This window comes from Hippopotamus amphibius, chromosome 6, assembly GCF_030028045.1.
Source record: "Hippopotamus amphibius kiboko isolate mHipAmp2 chromosome 6, mHipAmp2.hap2, whole genome shotgun sequence".
Taxonomy (NCBI): Eukaryota; Metazoa; Chordata; class Mammalia; order Artiodactyla; family Hippopotamidae; genus Hippopotamus; species Hippopotamus amphibius.
In genome coordinates this window covers 37101329-37122140 of record NC_080191.1, presented here as the reverse complement: position 1 = coordinate 37122140, position 20812 = coordinate 37101329, and the positions used below count along the sequence as shown (strand labels likewise).

At 37.2% G+C, this 20812-nt stretch overlaps 1 protein-coding gene across 6 annotated transcripts in view; it reads right to left on the bottom strand.

Moving 5' to 3' along the window:
- The window catches only part of L3MBTL3 (L3MBTL histone methyl-lysine binding protein 3), a 113310-nt gene that overhangs the window by 6682 nt on the left and 85816 nt on the right, over positions 1–20812 (bottom strand). For all 6 annotated transcript variants that reach the window (XM_057739826.1, XM_057739825.1, XM_057739828.1 and 3 more), the window contains one exon: positions 12365–12444. In XM_057739826.1, the coding sequence (XP_057595809.1) occupies positions 12365–12444 (80 nt within the window). The remainder of the gene's footprint in view (positions 1–12364; positions 12445–20812) is intronic.

Genomic DNA, 20812 nt, shown 5'->3' with positions numbered 1-20812 from the left:
CACTGTGTTTACCCTGTAGTTACCATAACTGTTCTCTCCTTTTATCTAAGCCCTGCTTTGTTCTTCCAAATTCTATTTACTAATCACATCAACTTTTTAAATAGCCAACTTTTTTTTTGAAAGGGGATATGAAATTATTGCAATAAAAATAAAATAGCAGAAAGACAAATGCTTTTGTCATTCTTCATTTGTGAAGGTCAAAGTTAAAACTACAGATATTCTATTTATCTCCTAGTTCCTCTGAACCCAAACCTAGTTTACTGCTGCTTTTCTAAAACAGCCGTTTTCTAGCAAATGATTTTTTTGTCCTTGAGATTCTTGACTCAGAATTTGTCCATCATTCTCTCCTTAAGATCCTTTAGAACGGAAATCTTTTCTGAAAACTACTTACTCAAAGCCCATCAGAAGAAGGCACCTCCCTCCACACTTACTCTCCCGTCTACTCACCAGCTCAGCTAGCAACGGAAGGTGGCAGCATACCTAGAACCCCCTCCAATCACACTCCACCTGGCAAGGAAACCACTTCCCTGACTTCTAACACCATCCCTCCTTTCACCCTGGTTCTCAATTATAGTTTGATGAAAACTTGGTATCTGGCTTCTTTCTCTTTGCTATAACATTAAGCCTCAGCAAATTCCATCAGTTTTCCAAAACAGCTGTACAGTACACCTACTAGCAATGTAAGAGCATTCCAAAGGCTCCACATTTTCATCAACAGGTGGTACTGTCTCTGTCACTGTAACCATTTTGGTGGGTGTGTCGTGGTATCATATTGTGGTTAGATTGCATTTGTCTGATGACAAAGTTGACAATCTTTTTCTATGTTTATTGGTCATACAGGGAACCTCTTTTGTGAAGTACTTATCTATTTTATGCCCATTTTACCATCAGGTCATCTTGCTTTTTCCTTACTGATTTGTAGAAATTATCTATATATATGTTCTGGGTAAGAACCCTTTCTTGAAAATATGTATTACTTATACCTCCTCCTACTCGGTGCTTTCTTTTTACTCTCCTAAAAAGGTCTTTTGATAAACAGAAGTTCTTAATTGTAGTAAAATTTATTAATTTTTTTCTTTTAGGGCTAGTACTTTTGAAGAAATCTTTGAGAAATCTTTGCTTACCCCAAGGTCCTGAAGATAGCCTCCTCTGTTTTCCTCTAAACACTTTATGTTTTACCTTTCACCCTGAGATCACAATCTACCTGAAATTTATTTTTGTGCGTGGTATGAGGTAAAGAGCAATATTCATGTGTTTTTTCACATGGATTTCTAATTGTCCAACCATGATTTAATGAAAAGACCAACCATCCTTTCCCCACTGTACTGCAGTGCCACCTTAAAAATAAATATAAATGTGTTTCCAGATTTTCTATTCTGTTCCACTGGTCTCTTCACACCAACCCACAGATTTTAATTACTCTCACTTTATAAGTGTACTGATTATCTCGGATCTGATTTGCTTTAGGACTACCTTGACTGTCCTTACCCCCTCTGCATTTGCAATTTTAGGACCGGCTTGTTAAAAAAATGCTAGGATTTACATCGGTATAACCACTGAATATACATCAATTTGGTGAGAAAAAACATCTTCACAATATCGAGTCTTTCAATCCAAGAACAAGGTATCTCTCTCCATTTCTTTAGAACTTAAAATACCCCTCTTCAATGTTTTGTCATTTTTATGTAGAGGTCTTGCATATCTTTTGTTAAATTTATTTTTATATATCTGATGTTTTCTGTTGCTATTATAAGTGGTACAGTTTTTACAAAACCATTTCCTACTGTTCTATTGTGGATCTTTAATAACTTTTCTCTTAAACTAGCCTAATCTAAATTTGAATTGTTCTGAATGTTAGAAGAGTCACTATACTTCAAATATTTTATAAAAAACCCTTCATGGTCCCTCTTTCCATGTTTCATCCAGCGAATCTCATATAATTGGTTTTAAGGTTTTATGTCCTCATCCTATTTTACTGAAAATCTATTATGAGCCAAATATATAAACCTGTACCAGTTTGTTTTTATTCTTTTAAAACTGCCCAGAGTTCAAGAAATTTTTGTTTTGTATAAATATGGGATAACTTAAAAACATTCCTTAATCTCAGATAGTCCCAAGAGTTCAGCAATTATCTGAAATACATTATCTGTAAATCTTTCAGGAGATAGGCTTATTTGAAATGGTAAGGGTTCTTGTTCCATACTAGAGTAAAACAACACAGTCTACTTTGTAACTTGTATTCGGATTGCCTGACACAGAATGTGTCAGTTTTTTCCAAAGCCATACACTTTCTTCTATAACTATTTATGTTCTGTTGACACTTAGCACTGTTTATTCCTTCACTGTAGTTCCATTCTATGTTCACTCTATTCCTGCTAAAGTTGTATGATTCACATTTCATTTCCAATGCTCCTACATCATTAGTCCTTAGAAAAATAACTGAGCCATTCTAAAGAAATGACTAAAAACCCTGAAGCGCCGATACTTCTGGTAGCATTTGCATGTCTTTGAAGCTGACATTATAAATAGGCCTAGACATGTACACCACTCCAATCCTAATGCCAACTTTGCATCTTTCATGTTAAGACCCCCCTTCCCTTTGCTGATTCTTTCGTGTTGACTGATGCCCTGATGCCCACAGCTATTTTCTGATGAATGGGGCAACTTTAGCATTTACCAACCACAGAATACTCCATCTCCTCATCTCTCCCAATCTGAAAAGGATAAAGAAAGCAACTTCATTTGAGCGGATATGTATTTGATCTGTTGAACTGCACAGAAACGTGACTCCAGGTTTTTATTTTAACATGTGATACAGACTAAAATAAACACACATAGACTTTGGCTCAAGTAGCTGGCTCACTGCAAAGAGTAGGGAAGAGTAGGTTTGAATGTGTATAATGTGCTTCAGAAAACAAAGTCTTTTGATTCTGGAAGACATTTCTGACACTAGCGTTTTATGAGGGTCAGATTTCTTACCACCCTCCTCTCAAATGATTTACCAGCAGGAAAAATAATACTTTTTAAGGAGTTTTCTGTATTTTTTGAAGTTTCCCAAGATGAAAATTTACCAAAGGTACACAGTCAAACTTTTTCTCACTACCTCCCACACCCTGACCCTCCTTCCTCCTGGGGAGAACACTAATTGAATAGCTAGCCCTCCAGAACCACACCTGACCAAGCTAAGACCTTGGGAACAGACACTTTGCAAAGCATAGATGGAACCTGATTTCCCGATACTGTGGAGTATGTCCATGTGAGAAAGAAACTGCTTCTACCTTATATAAACCACTTGTGTGTATTTTATGTCACATACACACACCCCAATCACTACTAAGGTTTACTGCAATAGCATTTATAATAGTGACAGACAGGAAACAACTAGCTTAGATATCCATTAGAGATTCATTAAATGATGCTGCTTTGATCCCAGAGGCAATATTTAATATTATTTTGTAATTAGCATAAATATTTACGTAAAAATGGTTGTAATATTCCGTAGTTAAAAAACTGCAGGTTACAAAGTAGTTAGTACAATATTTCAGATATTAAAAAAATGACAAACCCACAGCAAACATCATTCTCAATGGTGAAAAACTGCAAGCATTCCCTCTAAGATCAGGAACAAGACAAGGATGTCCACTCTCGCCACTACTATTCAACATAGTTTTGGAAGTCCTTGCCACAGCAATCAGAGAAGAAAAAGAAATAAAAGGAATCTAAATTGGAAAAGAAGAAGTAAAACTGTCACTTCGCAGATGACATGAGACTATACATAGAAATTCCTAAATATGCCACCAGAAAACTACTTGAGCTAATCAATGATTTTGGTAAAGTGGCAAGATACAAAATTAACACACAGAAATCTCTTGCATTTCTATACACTAACAATGGAAGATCAGAAAGGGGAATTAAGGAAACAATTCCATTCACCATTGCAACAAAAAGAATAAAATACCTAGGAATAAACCTACCTAAGGAGGTAAAAGACCTGTACTCAGAAAACTATAAGACACTAATGAAAGAAATCAAAGACAACACAAACAGATGGAGAGATATACCATGTTCTTGGATTGGAAGAATCAACATTGTGAAAATGACTATACTACCCAAAGCAATCTACAGATTCAGTGCAATCCCTATCAAATTACCAATGGCATTTTTCACAGAACTAGAACAAGAAATTTTACGATTTGTATGGAAATGCAAAAGATCCCAAATAGCCAAAGCAATCTTGAGAAGGAAAGACGGAGTTGGTGGAATCAGGCGTCCTGACTTCAAACTATACTACAAGGCTACAGTGATCAAGACAGTATGGTACTGGCACAAAAACAGAAATATAGATCAATGGAACAGGATAGAAAGCCCAGAGATAAACTATGGTCAACTAATCTATGACAGAGGAGGCAAGGATATACAATGGAGAAAAGACAGCCTCTTCAATAAGTGGTGCTGGGAAAACTGGACAGCTACATGTAAAAGAATAAAATTAGAACACTCCCTAACACCATACACAAAAATAAACTCAAAATGGATTAAAGACCTCAATGTAAGGCCAGACAGTATAAAACTCCTAGAGGAAAACACAGGAAGAACACTCTTTGACATAAATCACAGTGAGATCTTTTTTGATCTAACCCCTAGCATAATGGAAATAAAAACAAAAATAAATAAGTGGGACCTAATGAAACTTAAAAGCTTCTGCACAGCAAAAGGAAACTATAAGCAAGATGAAAAGACAACCCTCAGAGTGGGAGAAAATATTTGCAAACAAATCAACAGACAAAGGATTAATCTCCAAAACATATAAACAGTTCACCCAGGTCAATATCAAAAAAACAAACAACCCAATCAAAAAATGGGCAGAAGACCTAAACAGGCATTTCTCCAAAGAAGACATACAGATGGCCAAGAGGCACATGAAAAGCTGCTCAACATCACTAATTATCAGAGAAACACAAATCAAAACGACAATGAGCTATCACCTCACACTGGTTAGAATGGGCATCATCAGAAAATCTATAAACAGTAAATGCTGGAGAGGGTGTGGAGAAAAGGGAATGCTCTTGTACTGTTGGTGAACAGTATGGAGGTTCCTTGCAAAACTAAAAACAGAGTTACCATATCACCCAGCAATCCCACTCCTGGGCATATACCAAGAGAACACCATGATTCAAAAAGACACATGCACTCCAATGTTCATTTACAATATTTACACTATTTACAATAGCCAGGTCATGGAAGCAATCTAAATGTCCACTGACAGACGAATGGATAAAGAAGATGTGGTACATATATACAGTGGAATATTACTCAGCTGTAAAAAGGAACAAAATTGGGACATTTGTAGAGACATGGATGGACCTAGAGACTGTCATACAGAGTGAAGTGAGTCAGAAAGAGAAAAACAAATATCGTATATTAACACATATATGCAGAATACAGAAAAATGGTACAAATCAACCAGTTTGCAAGGCAGAAATAGAGACACAGATGTAGACAACAAACCTATGGAAACCAAGTGGGGAAAGCGGGGATGGTTGGGGGGGAATGAATTGGGAGATTGGGATTGCCATATATACATTACTAATAAGAAAAAAAATATCAAATTGTACACTTTAAATATATGCAGTTTATTGTATGTCAGCTGTATCTCAATAAAAGTTCTTAAAAAAAATCCTGCAGGTTACAAAGTAGTTAGTACAATATTTCAGATATTAAAAGAACAACTCCTTAAAATTCAGAAAATGGTGGGTTACAAAATAAAATTACAGATTTTGATTTTCTGCTATTTGATTGCCTGTATTTTCTAATTATTCTATAATGTTATTTTGACAATAAGTTATGTAAAACCAGAAGCTGATATTGAATAAGCTACTTATTGTTACTTGAAAATAATAACAAAATGAAAGCCTCACTGTGGTGACTTGGAAAGCAATTAATGAATTTTTGGAAATATATTATTAAAACATCAATTGCTGGGCTTCCTAAGTATCAGAAGCAAGAAAATCTTAGATGGGATCAATGTTAGAGAAATAACTTTGTGGATCTTCGTATGGTTTTACTGCTATTTCATCTCTCTAGACAATCATCAAATGAGGAATATTTTTCTTATGTTGATACTTAATGAATGGATAGTAAAGGCCTGCCTCTACCATTTACAATTGTTGTTTATTATATGGAAATCACTCATTGAGCAATTATTTATTCAGCACTTACAATGCAATGTGGAACGCTACATCAATATAGCATATCCTTGCAGACTTTCTTGAAATGAAGTTTAATAGATAATAATGTAGTTATCCAAAGTAGAAATTTGAAAATATAAATGTTTCTCAATTCTGGCTGAGAATATAGGTATTAAAATTCTTGATTTGGCTTAGGGTAGGAAAAAGTGAAATAGAAGATTAACCCTTGTAAGAAGACAGGTCTGATAAAGGTAATCCTGAAAAAAATCTATCCTCCAATGTTTCATGTAGAATCAAGACAAATCTTCAGGACAGAGACTACCACCTAAACCAAACAGGACATCTCCCAGTAGAAAGAGATGTCCTCACTACCACGGAGCATGAGAACCTGCTTCCTATAGGACTGCTCTTGCTAGGGCCCAGCAGAACCACTGCAGAACCACAGTAGAATCACAGGCAGGGCAAGACCTGGAAAAAAGGGAACGTATTCTTCGTGCTCCCTGCTGCTTTCAGACGCAGATCCCATTCTGCTTCCTATTTCCAAGTCTGAACAACGCTAAGTTAACAGCCACAGCATGACTTACCACTTGTCCTGACTCATTCCTGTCCCATTAAGCCAGTGACAGAAGTGAGACTAGAATTTCCAACCGCCTTGTTTCATTTTAGTTTCACAACAATGCTAGGAGGTAGCTATCCCAAACATGCGGAAAATACATGGCGAGAGAGGGCAAAGCCCAAAGCCACCTGTGAGACAGGAGAAGCTTCAGAAAGTGGCCCTGGATCTTCTGTATCCTGATAATAAAGGGCCATGGTCAAGGGAGTGAGTTTAGGGGTCTGATAATCCTGGGTTCAAATCCCTGTTCTGACACTAACTAGCTGTAAATTTTGGCTAAATCAAGGTAACAGGATCGTTGTTAACGATTGCATGCTATTTTAAAAAATGCTTATTCCAATGTTTGACATATAGTAAAGGCTCAGCAAATGGGAGAAATTATTCCTATATTGAAAGAAAGGCATACCACTGAGAGTGTGCTGAATATAAAAAGGCAAAAATGAAAAGGAGTCAATGACCCTTTTAAGCTAATATTCCATGAGTCTATAAAAAAAGGCTCCTGTAATGTGAAAGGAAAAAAAGCCAGAAGGAATGGGATACATCTGTCAACCAATTTTTTTTTTAATGGAGTTACTAACTGGTGACTAAATATAAAAAGGGTGAACAATAACAGTGATTGGGTAAAATAAATGGGTCACAGCATCAAGGAATGTGGATAAAATTAGCTCCAAGATCCTAAACTCAGGCATGAAAAATATTTGAGGATCATTTCAAGGTTAACAACCAAAATAAAAACCAACTGCTATGGAAGCAAAAAGCAAGCCCGATTTTTCAAGTGAGAAGCTAGCACATTACAAAATAAAACTGAACTCTTTCTGCATATCAGCACCCATGAGAGAGAATGTTTGCAGAAGGGAAAAGAAAATTACACCCTTCCCAGGAATACAGGAGTTTAAATTTGAAGGCCAATTTATAGGATCCTTTATTAACGGGCCTTCCTACAATGGAGGAAATGAATTCTTTTACCTTTCAGGCAAAGGAGGCAGAAGCCAACAAAAAGAAAAAGAAGAAAAAAGTGATGCATTGTATTCAGTAAAAGTCCCCAAAGGTCAAATACAGCAGCATAGTGGGAATCATCAAAAAAGCAAAAAGGCTCATAATTACACATATTGTGTGGAATTAAATTGAATAACTGAAGAAATGAGGTAGGAAGATTTTTTTTAGGGGGAAGTGTTTTTAACAATCAATTTGCTCACAAGAGAAGCCACGGCAATGAGGAGCCCACGCACCACAACGAAGAGTAGCCCCCACTCACCGCAACTAAAGAAAGCCTGCGCACAGCAAAAAAAAAAAAAAAAAAAAAGTTAAAAATAAATTTGCTCTAAGACTCCAAACAAAACAGTTCTCATGGGCTTACTGACTCTTAAATCCTACTGGCTATAAGGAATACAGGGTGCCTTCTTTTTAGTCTCCTCTATACTAAATAGTGCACAAACTGCAAGAGGATTTCCTTCCTATCCACCATGCCACCCCCTAGTCACGCTAGATCTCGGAAGGGCTGCTTCCACCACTGGGGAATGGCACTGTGAATGAATACTGGTGAGCACCTACGAGGCTCAGCATATCTACCTGACCTCAGGCTCGGGTGTGAAAGAGGAATTTTATCAGCATGCAAGTGGGAGGACTGCGGGGTAAGTATTCTTCACAAAAAACCTGGGGAAACTTCTCTGCACTCAAAAATGATAAAATAAAGAACAATCACCATGGGGCCTCTGATAAAAACTTCTACAAAACATCGGGAGAGGAGCATTGATTTATCGACAGAAGAGTTTCATGATTTTAGTAGGGCACAAGGGAACATGACCACTGCAAAACAAAACAGGCTGTGAAAAGAAAAAAACAAGCCAGTGCAGGAAATTAAAGGAAAATAAAAACCACTATTAAAATTCATATTAAAGGCAGTAACAAAGTAGACTCTACAGAGCTAAAGTAAGATATTTCAACTTGAGAAATATGTCTAGAATATCAAAAAATGTATAAGCTGTTGAAATATTAAAATACTTCCATATTGGCTAGTAATAGTCCCCTCCACTCTCAGCAGTCAGGCCCTTGCAAGACTTCCCTAAGATGCTGCAATGAAGTACAGCAGGGAGCCTCCAAACTCTGTTCCAGCACTAAGGCTGGTGTTTGTTTTAACTGTCCTGTGCAACGTTGGCTGTCAAACCAATTGTTAAATATTTTGAATATCATCCTTCAGATCTAACCCAAGAATAAAAGTATTACCCGTCAAAGAGAGAACAGAACATAGGTAATACTAAAAATTATAACTGAAGGAAGTTTTCTGGATTAAAAAAAAAATCCTGGATCTAAAAAAAAAGTAAAGAAAGCTCATGACATCTCAGGCAAAATAATGAAAGAAGACTGAATCTAGGAGCCAGATTCGTTGTTTAAAAACAAAAGGCTGGACTGAATTGGGCTGGCCTAATCCTACATATGTGAAAGGAAATTTTGGTTTATTGTTCAGTTTTTTTTTCAATTTTCTTTGATTTTTCTTAAAGGAGAGTCAGAGACCAAATGACTAGCTAGGTGTAGTGGACACTGTGGTGTGCCACCCAAATCGTCCCTCAGAACAAAGACATTCATTCTCCTGCCTGCTGACTGCTGATGCCTCAGAGCTACCTCCCTTTCCAGGAACTGCCCTAAACCAAAGGGAGGCTCCTTGCCCAAGGACATGGCCCCTCTCAGCCAACATTCAAGGACTGGTCAATACAAAGGCCTGGTTCCATGCCTAAATTCAGGATAACTCTGAAGGTTCACCTGGAGCTCCTTACAGGGTAGACTGAGGCTTCTGCTGTAACTGTATCACAGCTCAACTTCTCATTCTGCCCACTGCTGCTTCTCTCACTCTCTCATTGGCATTGTTCCCAAGAGTACCCACCAACAAACCTCCTGTACACAACACTCTCAACGTCTGTTTCCAGAGAGCCCAGTCTGAGACACTAGGTCATGCCTCTATTAAGCCCTGAGAGGCAGGAGGACAGAAAGAACTACACATATCCACCCAATGACTAGGATCTGAGATAGCCCCAACATCACCAAGATCTAGGAGCCCTCAGACACCATAAAATCTCATTTTGGACTGAAGGATCATGGGGTCCAGGGAAAGACAACCAATAAACTCTTAAATGGTAAGGTCAGGAGGTGAAATTCAAATCTTTTCCATACAAAATGAATCTGGAAACATAAAAAAAAAAAGCTAAGAAAGCAGTTAAATAAAAGCTGACAATCATAACATGATTTAACTACAGAAAAAATTAATTTTATGAAAGTTTTATATGAAGTGTTTCAAAAGTTTGGAAATGATGGTAAGTTATCAAACTCATTTTAGGAGGTTAAAACTGGATGAGATATTAATAGGGAATCTTACTCAGGAACATATGTGAAAAAATTCTCAAAGCAGCTTGTTTTTATAAGGCTCCCTTTCACTAATGAAAAATAAGACAGTAAGTAAAATATGCATATTGAACTATAGGTTTTTTAGGTGAGAAAAACAATAAAGAGTTATATATGAATCCTAGCAATGTTTCTTTGGAAAGAATAATGAAAGAGGAAAACTCAGGCAATTCAAACCTAGAAAAATAGGATGAAAATATACAAAGTTTGAAAAGACATAAAACAACCACAAAAAAAGAAAGAATACCATGCATATCATGTTAATAAACCTGAAATTCTCCACTAAATAAACTGTTTTCAGCAAAAAAATGATCAAAATCAGCTCAGCAAATCAAATGAGAAGTGAACCACATCACCAAGTTAGGAAGAAACTGAAATGGTTATCAAATTATTACTCCCTCAAAAATTTTAGAGCCCAGAAGATTTTATTATGAATCCATCTAAACTTCCAATGATCATTCCATGCAACAGACACACTTCACAATACTACTACCGCTGCTGCCACTGCTACTGCTAGCAGCTAATACTTGGGCCACTGACGCATTTATTGCTCATAAGAATCCAGTGATGTGGGTACTATTAAGAAACTGAGGGACACAGAAGTTAAACACGTTTCCCAAAGCCAGCCACACAACTAGTACTGGTGGCGCTGAGACGAGAGTGAAGGCCGTACTCCTAACCACCATTCACAAAGAAAGGCTGAAGGCTTTGATTAAGAAGCCAATTTACCCTAATGACAAAAGCTTCATACATTAAATGTTTTTCTTCCTTTCTAAATGACCAGAAAGATTTTAAATAATCAAATACTTGCATAACACTTATTATGTGCCAGGCACTATTCTAAAGCAAGTTACAAATGTTATTGTACTCAATCCCCATAACAGCTGTGGGGGGGAGTTACCATCAACAACCTTCTGGACAGATAAGGAAACAAGCACTGAGAGGTATTCAATGAAATGTCCAAGATTACATAGCTAGCAGGTGGTAGATCAGGGATGCAAACCCTGGCCACCTGTAGGGTTTGTATGTGGTGCAAGATTAAACACCATAAAACATGCTGAGGACAGCAGAGAATATAACCTTTAAATTAATGATAAATTACTGCTTTATGAAAATCAAATGTGGAAATCAAAGCATCACTTATGGAATAGGTCATTATAGGCAAACAGTCCTTAAGTGCCAATTCTACAATCTTATAAATAATCTAAACCCGAAATAGCACATGACAAGCAAAGTTCCCAGGGACAATCATTAAAATCATAATCAGGACAACATTTTCTCATAAAAAATAAATAATAATTATAAAGCTATGTGTAAGTTATAAATACCATCTATACTATGAGTAACAGTCATTATGACTTCATTGTTCAGTTAAACCACTGTAATACCTATTCAGCAAAGATGTAAGACAAGTTACTTTCTCCAATACAACTTAAAACTTTTGTTCAAGTGATTTCCTTTTCATTTTGTGGTGTTAGATTAAGACCATATTAGTTCTATTTGGATTTCAACACATTCTGAGATGAGTCTGAAACATATGAAGCAAATGACATCAACAATATCAGATTCAGATGTAGAGAATGGACTTGAGGACACGGGGTTGGGGGTGAATGGGAAGCTGGTGAAGTGGGAGAGTAGCACTGACATATATACACTACCAAATGTAAAACAGATCGCTAGTGGGAAGCTGCTGCATAACACAGGGAGATCAGCTCAATGACTGGTGATGACTTAGAGGGGTGGGATAGGGAGGGTGGGAAGGAGTCTCGGGAGGGAGGGGATATGGGGATATATGTATAAATACAGCTGATTCACTTTGTTGTACAGCAGAAACTGGCACAGCAGTGTAAAGCAATTATACTCCAATAAAGAGCTTAAAAATACATCAATAAAAATATACAAGGACCAAATAGAATGCCTTATCCAAACTTTATACACATATTGTACAGATATGTGAAAGAGACGGTAAATACAGGTCACTGATGAATCCATATCATTATGAATTATATACCAAATTTATCCCGAACAATAAACTTTTATTGCCTGTGGTAACAGAAGCAACCAAATGAAGTTTATCTTTAATATAAAAGGGACTGCTTCATTCCAGTTGAGTTTTGATTGTTGAGTATTAATAGCAATACCCATCAATAATATGGATTATTATGGGTACCTCTGGCTTCATGTGATGTCCTCATTTCACTCTCTGCTCTCTCTTCAAAGTCTTCTTTGACATCATCAACATGCTGGTCTCTGAGAAAAATATTAATATTGTGTTTTAATATTCTGTAATACAAACGTTTAAAGAAATGGTTCAACACTGTACCCCAGCAACTTTGTTTTTCATTAAAAAAATGAATGATACCATTAACATGTTAGGATTTTTAGTTTTACTAAGAAGTAATGCACACCTGTAAATGTTCATTTTACTCATTATTAATTTTCATCAACTGTTCAGAAAGATTTTAAAGCTAAGAATGGTGATGAGGTTAACTATTCTGGAAAATGTGGCTACTGTGTAGTTCAACTTCAAATTGGGACATTTATTCATGAGGAATTTTACTTGCACTGTTTGGTAAGACTACAATTTTAAGGAAGAAAATGGTTTTAAAGTCCACACCATTTAATCAAGTCACTATATACTACTCAGCTCTGGGATTTGGGACTGAGGCTGAGATTGCCCAGGAGACTTGAACTCAATTCTAGGAAGTGTTTCCCAGCTTAATCGGGTCAAATTCATAGGCTGAACTGATTCCATATCTTTCCGACCAGAAATGACCTAATGCTAATCTAACCATGCCAAGAATGCTCTAAAATGGAAAGCACCCATTACAATCCTAATTCAGAGCTTTACCCTGAAGTCAGGGACAAAAATGGCTTTAAAGGAAACCAGGCACAGGGTATTTATATTTTTTAAAAAACTAAATTTCAGTGATTTAAAATTTTTAACCCAATCTATTCCATTCTCAGGGTTCAAAATAAATCCTTTATAAAACTTTATATAATACTCTGTACACTATAGTGTTCTGTTGTTTCATATGCTGTTACCTTTAAAAACATATTCTTAGTTTCTCGAACACTCAGACCACACTTCTGTTCAGGGTTAAGAAAAGGAAAAATACCTTGAAACCAAATATCCCAACAAAATATAAAGGAGTTTTATAGTCTTAATTACCGATGCACTAATTTATTCCCTTTTGTAACAATAATAATTTAACACAATGATGCCAACACAGTAAGCATGAGATAAATAAAATGTTCACTATTTCTTAGAAAGATCATTTCCAGGCATGCATGGAATTTCATTAGAATCTGAGCTCCCTGGCTTAGTTCATACTAAAAACAACTTATCATAATTGCTGAAGGATACTTGTTTATTTGAGAATGGGAAGAATCATGGCTATTACGCAATAAAATTTTTTTCCCAAGAGAAATCAATTAGGTCACCATGGAGGCACTTACTCCACAGAAAGTGAGTGGGGAGACAGATATATGGTGAAAACAAATAGGAAAACTGCTGATAACTGGAGAAACAACATTAGTTGAAGTGATAATAGAAGAATGTCTTCTCCATAAAAACAATGTTGAAGCTAGACTTGGTAATTATCACATGCTAAAATCAGCTTATTATGCTAAATTAGCTTATGTGATCTTCTGAACTTGTTTTATATTAAACTGGAAATAATAATATTTGAGTCCACAAGTCTATCCCAGCAAATATTGTGGCCACTGAAAACAGTGGTTTGTGCATGGCTATATTTATATTCCCAATTAATTAGTGCAGATTGCCTAAAAGTTTTAATGAACGGATAAAAAAAAAAACCCCAAAAACAAAAACAAAAAAAGCAAATTGAGCCCAAAAGCTAAAATTAAACCTTGGAATTTTCTGTATATTTCAGTTTTCATGATTGAAACTGTCCACTGATAATTAACAGTTACATTTTTGTGGTTTCAATAAAGCACATTATATATTCCTTTAAGGTTAACGTTATTAAAATAAAGCTATAAGACTTAAGTATGAAGAAAGTTCCTTTGTATTCCCAAAAGTTCTCTTCTTATGCCCAAACACAATGCCAATGACTTATTTTATGAAATGTAGGAAAAGGATCATTTTCTAGGAGGCAACAGATATAGAAAAGGAAAGTAAGATGTTTGACCCAAAAAGTTTCTTCATCCTGAATCTACCATAATCCATCCCCAAAGAGGAGCAAAAAAGCAGCTTTCTGCTCTTATATTATTTATGTTGCTTCATTACAGAAGCATGTTTCAGTTCTTACTGCCCTTACTTACTCATGATGTTTTATTAAATTTAACCCATATAAAACCTTGGGAATATATAAATATGGATATTTACATTCACCAAAAAACAATTCCAATGCAGGACTCCACACGAAATGTTCGTTGAATGTTTTATTCCCAATTAATATATTGATTCTGCTAACTCCTTAAAATTAAAACTGACTAAGCTCCTTTGGGTTCTGATGCTTCCTTTAGCGGGAGGGTTAGTGGGGTGGCGTCTATTAGAACAGGTATTATGAAACAGATGAGCAGAACCCCTGAAGGAAACAAGATCCTGATCAAGCACATCCAGAAATGTGGAAATAGTATTAATAAGAAGTAATAAGAAGACAAGTTAACACACTTCAGAACATATTATGCACCAAAGATTGGCTGAGTTCTTTACGTGTCCAATATTTTATAACAACCATTGGAAGAAGGTTCTGTTGTTATTCCACTGAACCTTAAAGAGGTTAATCCCAAATCTTCAGGGCACGTATAGCACCAGGTCTTACTGACACCAAAATTCATAATTAGATTTAATTATTATTTTTTACCCTTGTGTTTTTCCAGAATACAGTAAATATCCTTATCATATTCAGTTAAAGGGAACTTGCGTTCTTGTGCCATAATCTTATTTTCAATTTGTCTTTTACTGATAAGGTCAGGAATGAAGACTCTGATTCATTAATATTCTTACTTGTTTTATATTTTACTTAAAATAAAAATCACTTTCTCAACTGGGCAACCAATATTTCTCTCGCCTATAAGGTTGGGAATTTCACTGCTAATTCTTACTGAATAGGTACTGTGATTAATTTCTTTCTCTATGCAAAAATGAAATGCTTTATCTAGGATATCAACTTCCCAAGCAAAAAGTTATTCTGGCTGCACAGTCTTCCAGTTATAAACAAAACATATTTATATTACAATGTCAAAACTCTGTGATAACACTCTGGAACATAGTGCAAGATGTGCTTGTTGACAGATTTTTTTTAAATGACAACCAAAAATATTTTTATGTTATATTTTAATATTACAATTTTCCTCTATTTTAAATCTCCTTTATCTTCTCCCCCTGATCAACATTTTTCATTACCAACAATTTCATTTAGGAAGGGAGTACAAACTGATTAAGCATAAGGGTGTGTATCATAACATAGAGAAAGCAGCCCAGCAGTGGTGACGTTGTCCTGGTTCAAATTTCAGCTTTGCTACTTATTAGTTCCAGCAAATTACTGAACTTCCCTAATCCTCAGCTGCATCTTCTGTAAAACAAGGATAATAAATCCTTTACCTCACAGGCTTTTTGAGGACTCAATAAAATAATGCATAGGAAGTGCTTAGCACACAGCCAGACACATAAGTAGGAGCATGACTATTTAAGAATTATTTTTAGGATAAAATTATCTACTGACACCTATTTACTTTTTTTTTAAGATTTATTTTATTATTTATTTATTTACTTATTTTATTTTTGGCTGCACTGGGTCTTCTTTGCTGTTCACAGGCTTTCTCTAATTGTGGTGAGCGGGGGCTACTCTTCCTTGCGATGTGCGGCTTTCTCACTGCAGTTGTGCTGGCTTCTCTTGTTATGAAGCATGGGCTCTAGGCGTGCATGTTTCCGTAGTTGTGGGGTGTGGGCTCAGTAGTTGTGGCTTGTGGGCTCTAGAGAACAGGCTCAGTAGTTGTGGCACATGGGCTTAGTTGTTCCATGGCATGTGAGATCTTCCCGGACCAGGGATCAAACCCGTGCCCCTGCATCGGCAGGTGGATTCTTAACCACTGCAGCACCCGGGAAGCCCGACACCTATTTTCTTTAAGGAACCTGTTTTCCTCAAGTTTTAAAACAGCCTTTAGAGCAATGGTTATGAGCCAGACTACAGTCAGACTGCCTAGGCTGCTACTTACTAGTTGTGTAACCTGTAACCAAGAGAGGTCTGTTTGTCGAATGCGGATGTAATAACAGCACCTACCCCACATAGGCATTATGGGAATTAAATGATCTAACAGCTAAAAGCACCTAGAAAAGTGCCTAGAACACAGCAATTTCTCTTGGGATTTAAAATTTTTCAAGAACCAATTTATTTCAACATTTCTTTAGCCTGAACTGAACTATAGTCATAAGTGAAATCTTACTCAAGAATACTCTTTAGGCTTTTAATTAAGACAGTGGAATCCACACAAATGGAAAAATGTTTTCTTTCTGAGTCAACATTCTGCTTTTCTCTGTAATTATGTGTCATGCTTTAGATGTCTTACTATCTTACTTAAATTAGACTTCGTGGTAAATATTAGTGAAACAAACATTAGAAGAGTAAATACATAGTAACAGGATAGCATCTGAATGCAAACAGCCGTATTTCTTCAAGTCTGTTTATTTTTCATTTGAGAACAATCCCTAGCCAGTTATGTTTCAATCAGCCATCAGTTTGTTAAAAATAATATTGAAAAAATATGAAACAATTATTTTGCTCCAATTCAGGGATTTCAGCCAGCTCTCTAACTCCAGCATGAGTTTGGCTTGGCTCGTACCTTAAAAGCACCCCATCTTTCTCCTTCCAGAATAGCTTATTCTAGTCTCATAGAGGCTTTGTCAGAGCTGCAAAGTACCTGTACTCCCCAAGAACAAATGGGGACACAGTGAATGTAGTGAGAGCTGTAAAAAAATTAGGGTTTCCTATTTTGAACGTTAAAAGGATGTCTCTTTGCATGTCCCCAGCATTTTGAAAAAAAATTTCTAGGCTGAGGTCACTCACAGGTAAAAAATCAGAGAATGGGAATCTCAAGGTTATATGTCAGAGGAACTGTGCAAGAGAAGCTGAATTGTCTCCAAAATTCCTCCTACAAATGAAGAGAAGACTGCTTGACGGCTCCAGGACAAGGAGGGCACCATCTTCAAAGGGATTTGGAAAAGATGGCAAATAAAATCAGTGCAATTAAAACCCTCATGTCCACAGTTAACATTCGAATGAAGAGTTTTTAAAAATAAGTTCTCTCTGAGAAGATACATTAACAACAGTTTTAATAGCATTTTCATAAACACAGCCCAGGAGAGGTAAACAGTTTACCATTTATCTAATGACTACAAATAAAACATTTTGATTAATAAGGCTATTAAATTATAATTTAGCATAAGGAACATATGTTAGTGAAGAAAGGAATATAATGAGTAAGTAAATATAATGGATGTTATCAAGATACCAAGGAAACTCCCTAGTAAAATAAATTCATCAATTAATTAATCAGTTCCCTTATAAAATGAAAAGCCCTAATAAGGTGAGATTTGGGAAATAAAGATCCCGTATCATAAGAAAAGCCGGACTGCACTGCTTTCATGCTGCTGTCATAGGGAAAAGAACAGATGCCATTGCTTTTCTACTATACATAAGAGAGTCTCCTGAGTCAAGAATAAGTGCTATTCGAGGAGATAAAATAAAACCCTGTTACAATATTGTTCTAACAACTTCCCAGGCATCAACAACACAGTCATCTCTTCCTTACACTCTGAATGGTTGCCTTGGTGCCACAGCAGTTTGCATCAGGACTGCAAGTATTTTAACTAAAACCCAGCCTCTCCCTCATACACACAAACAACTGCTTAGATGCGACTCAGATTCCCAAGAACTGGAATACGTGAAAATTTCCACAGCTCCTAATCTGTTTCTGGCAGCCCATCAACAGAAGCGGGGAAGAGACTTTACAACAGGCAGGGAATTCTCAGTCATTAAAGGGACTTTCTGAGTCCTCAACACCAAGCCCTCAGGACCAGAGAACCTTAGGAAGCAAAACAAAGTTTCCGAAGATTCCTAATTAACTTTTATAATCTGATAGAACTTTTGGCTCTAAATTAACTTTATTCTACTTGATTTTACAGTTTTGCAAAGTAAAGAGATGTATATATGCTTACAGTTCCATATTTTATGTTAACTTGTATTCCCATCTGTTTCACAGGGCCCTTCTCATGGGTACAGATGGGCAAATCTGATTCATCTTAAATATATAAATCAGATTGAAGCTGCAATTCCTATAACTGCTCCACGTAATTCTCAGAGTAGAAACACTGGACCTACAACCTGAAAAGCTGTTTTAATGGCCTATGAAGAACTGAAATGAATTTTTTCATTGGATACAGGTTAGTAATGGGCGTTTGCCTTGCAAGGTAATATAAACATTAGCAGGTATTTTTAAAATGCTTTATTGTGTTTCTGTGGTTATCTCTAAGCAGGTGTAAACAACATGGAATCCTAAAACATTATGTGATCTTTAATAGAGATAGCACCTAATTTAGAAACACGATTACAAGCAGCTGTAGAATATATTTCATGAGAATAAGACTATGTGGGATAGACGCTGATGTTGTCTATTTAGTAACACATTGTGAACTATTACTCCAGAGGAGGAACTTTACATTCAATAATGATTCTCAAGGCCTGGTTTATAGATCACTTGCATCCATCACCTGGGGTGTTTGTTTAAAATGAACTGGGATGCAGCTTACATTTTCTGAATCAGTATCTCTGGAGATGTTACCTCCAAGGTTGGATTTTAATAAGCATCTGATGCTTCTGATGCAAAACAAAGTTTGAAACCCGCAGGTTTTATTCAGATATATAGAGAAACATCCACTTTCTTTTATTCAGCTGTAGACACATAGAGACTTAAGGTCAGTGGTCCCCAGGAAAAGCTCCTCCACTGATTGGCAGAGCCCCAGCCTCACCATCTTGCTGCCAGAAGTGCAGTAAGGACAGAGATGAGCTGCTGCTCTCCCAAGTAAGGAAAACATCTCACTGAAAGCTCTAAGACACAACACAGACCTCCTTACACATATGATGAATTGATGGATAACTGGGAAAGGATTACATCCTCACATTTCTATCTAAAGACACACTGGGAATTCACTCATCAGCTGACCACCCATTTGACAAGTCACTGTAGGAAAATAGACCCAAACATTCAGCACACCTACAAAAGGACTCAAGGTAGAACTCTCTTAATGTAGGGCAGAGCTTCCCAGCTAGGATGCCCTGACCCTTGAGTACAAGTGCTCTGAGATATTGTTGCCTGTGGCCCTGGCTCCTGACACCCAGAGGCAGCCCCAACCACTTTCTGTGTCATTCAAACGTTATTTTCTACATGGGCAGGTAGTTAAACAACAGTTTGTGAAACACTGCCCTAATTTATAAAAGTGCAGGTATGTGTCTGGGGGATTTATCTCATCATTTAATAATCAACTCTTAGATATCCAGTGTGGGGATTTTACAAAGTTGAAAAAGGAAGTTTTACTGGAATGAAAAGGTTATGCAGCAGTTGCTTCTTCAGTTACATAACTGACACATCTCCTTTGAAGGCTGGTGGATGATTCATGGGGGCCTTGCATCCTTGCTGAGTGCCAGGTAGTGTGCTTGGCGCTGAAGGCGTCTCAGAATCGAGGATGTGGCCTCTGCCCTTATGGAGCTTATCACTGAGCCAAGTACACACACTCGGAGGAAGTATTTACACAGAACCGTCAACAGTGTTGGGATGTGTGACACGAGAAAGCATGTAGCAAGGAGGAACTGGACCCATGGTCTGGAGGATCAGATAAAGCTTCCCCAGGGAAATGGGAGTTACCCTGAAGCCTGAGAGGTAAGCGACTCGCTAGGAGAAGGTAGGTATGTGGGTTCGAGGCAGAAAGAAAAGAATGCTGGAGGACCAAGGTGGCTGAAGCATTAAGTTTAAAAACAGCCTAGTAGAGAAAAAGCTAGAGAGTCTGGCAGGGGCCAGATGACACTGGTTTTGCAGGCCACATTCAGAATTAGGGTCCTAATTCCAAAAGTAATGGGAAGTCGTGGAAAATTTTAAGCAGGGAGATACACTCCCAAGTGAATTTTAAAAATGCAGACCTCTAGGCTTTAGCCTGAGATTCTGGCGGGCTGGGCTGGGCCCCCAGTCTGAACTTTAGAGATGTCGGGGAGTCAGACGTGGAGTCAGGTTTTGAAAGTGCTGCTATGGAACACTGATTGTCCATGGGTCTATCTTGAGCATGTGGCCTGTGAACTGGCCCTTAAAATGCCATTATGGCATGAAAAGGACATACATACTGCTCACACTGTTCATTTATCTGGCCCTATTATGTCTGCTCCTGGATCAAAAGCAATGGCAGCATACTTCACTGTGGTGACCGGCTGGCATTTGAAACGGGTGAATGGGCTGGTGCAGCAGACACTGTCAGACCTGCCTGGACCATGTCCCCTGGCCACCTGCTACCCCTTCAGTGCACAGTGGCCGACTCCTACCCGTCTCACCTGCTCTGCCTTCCCACAGGATTAACCAGGGTTCTGGCTGCTCTTCCTGCTGTGTA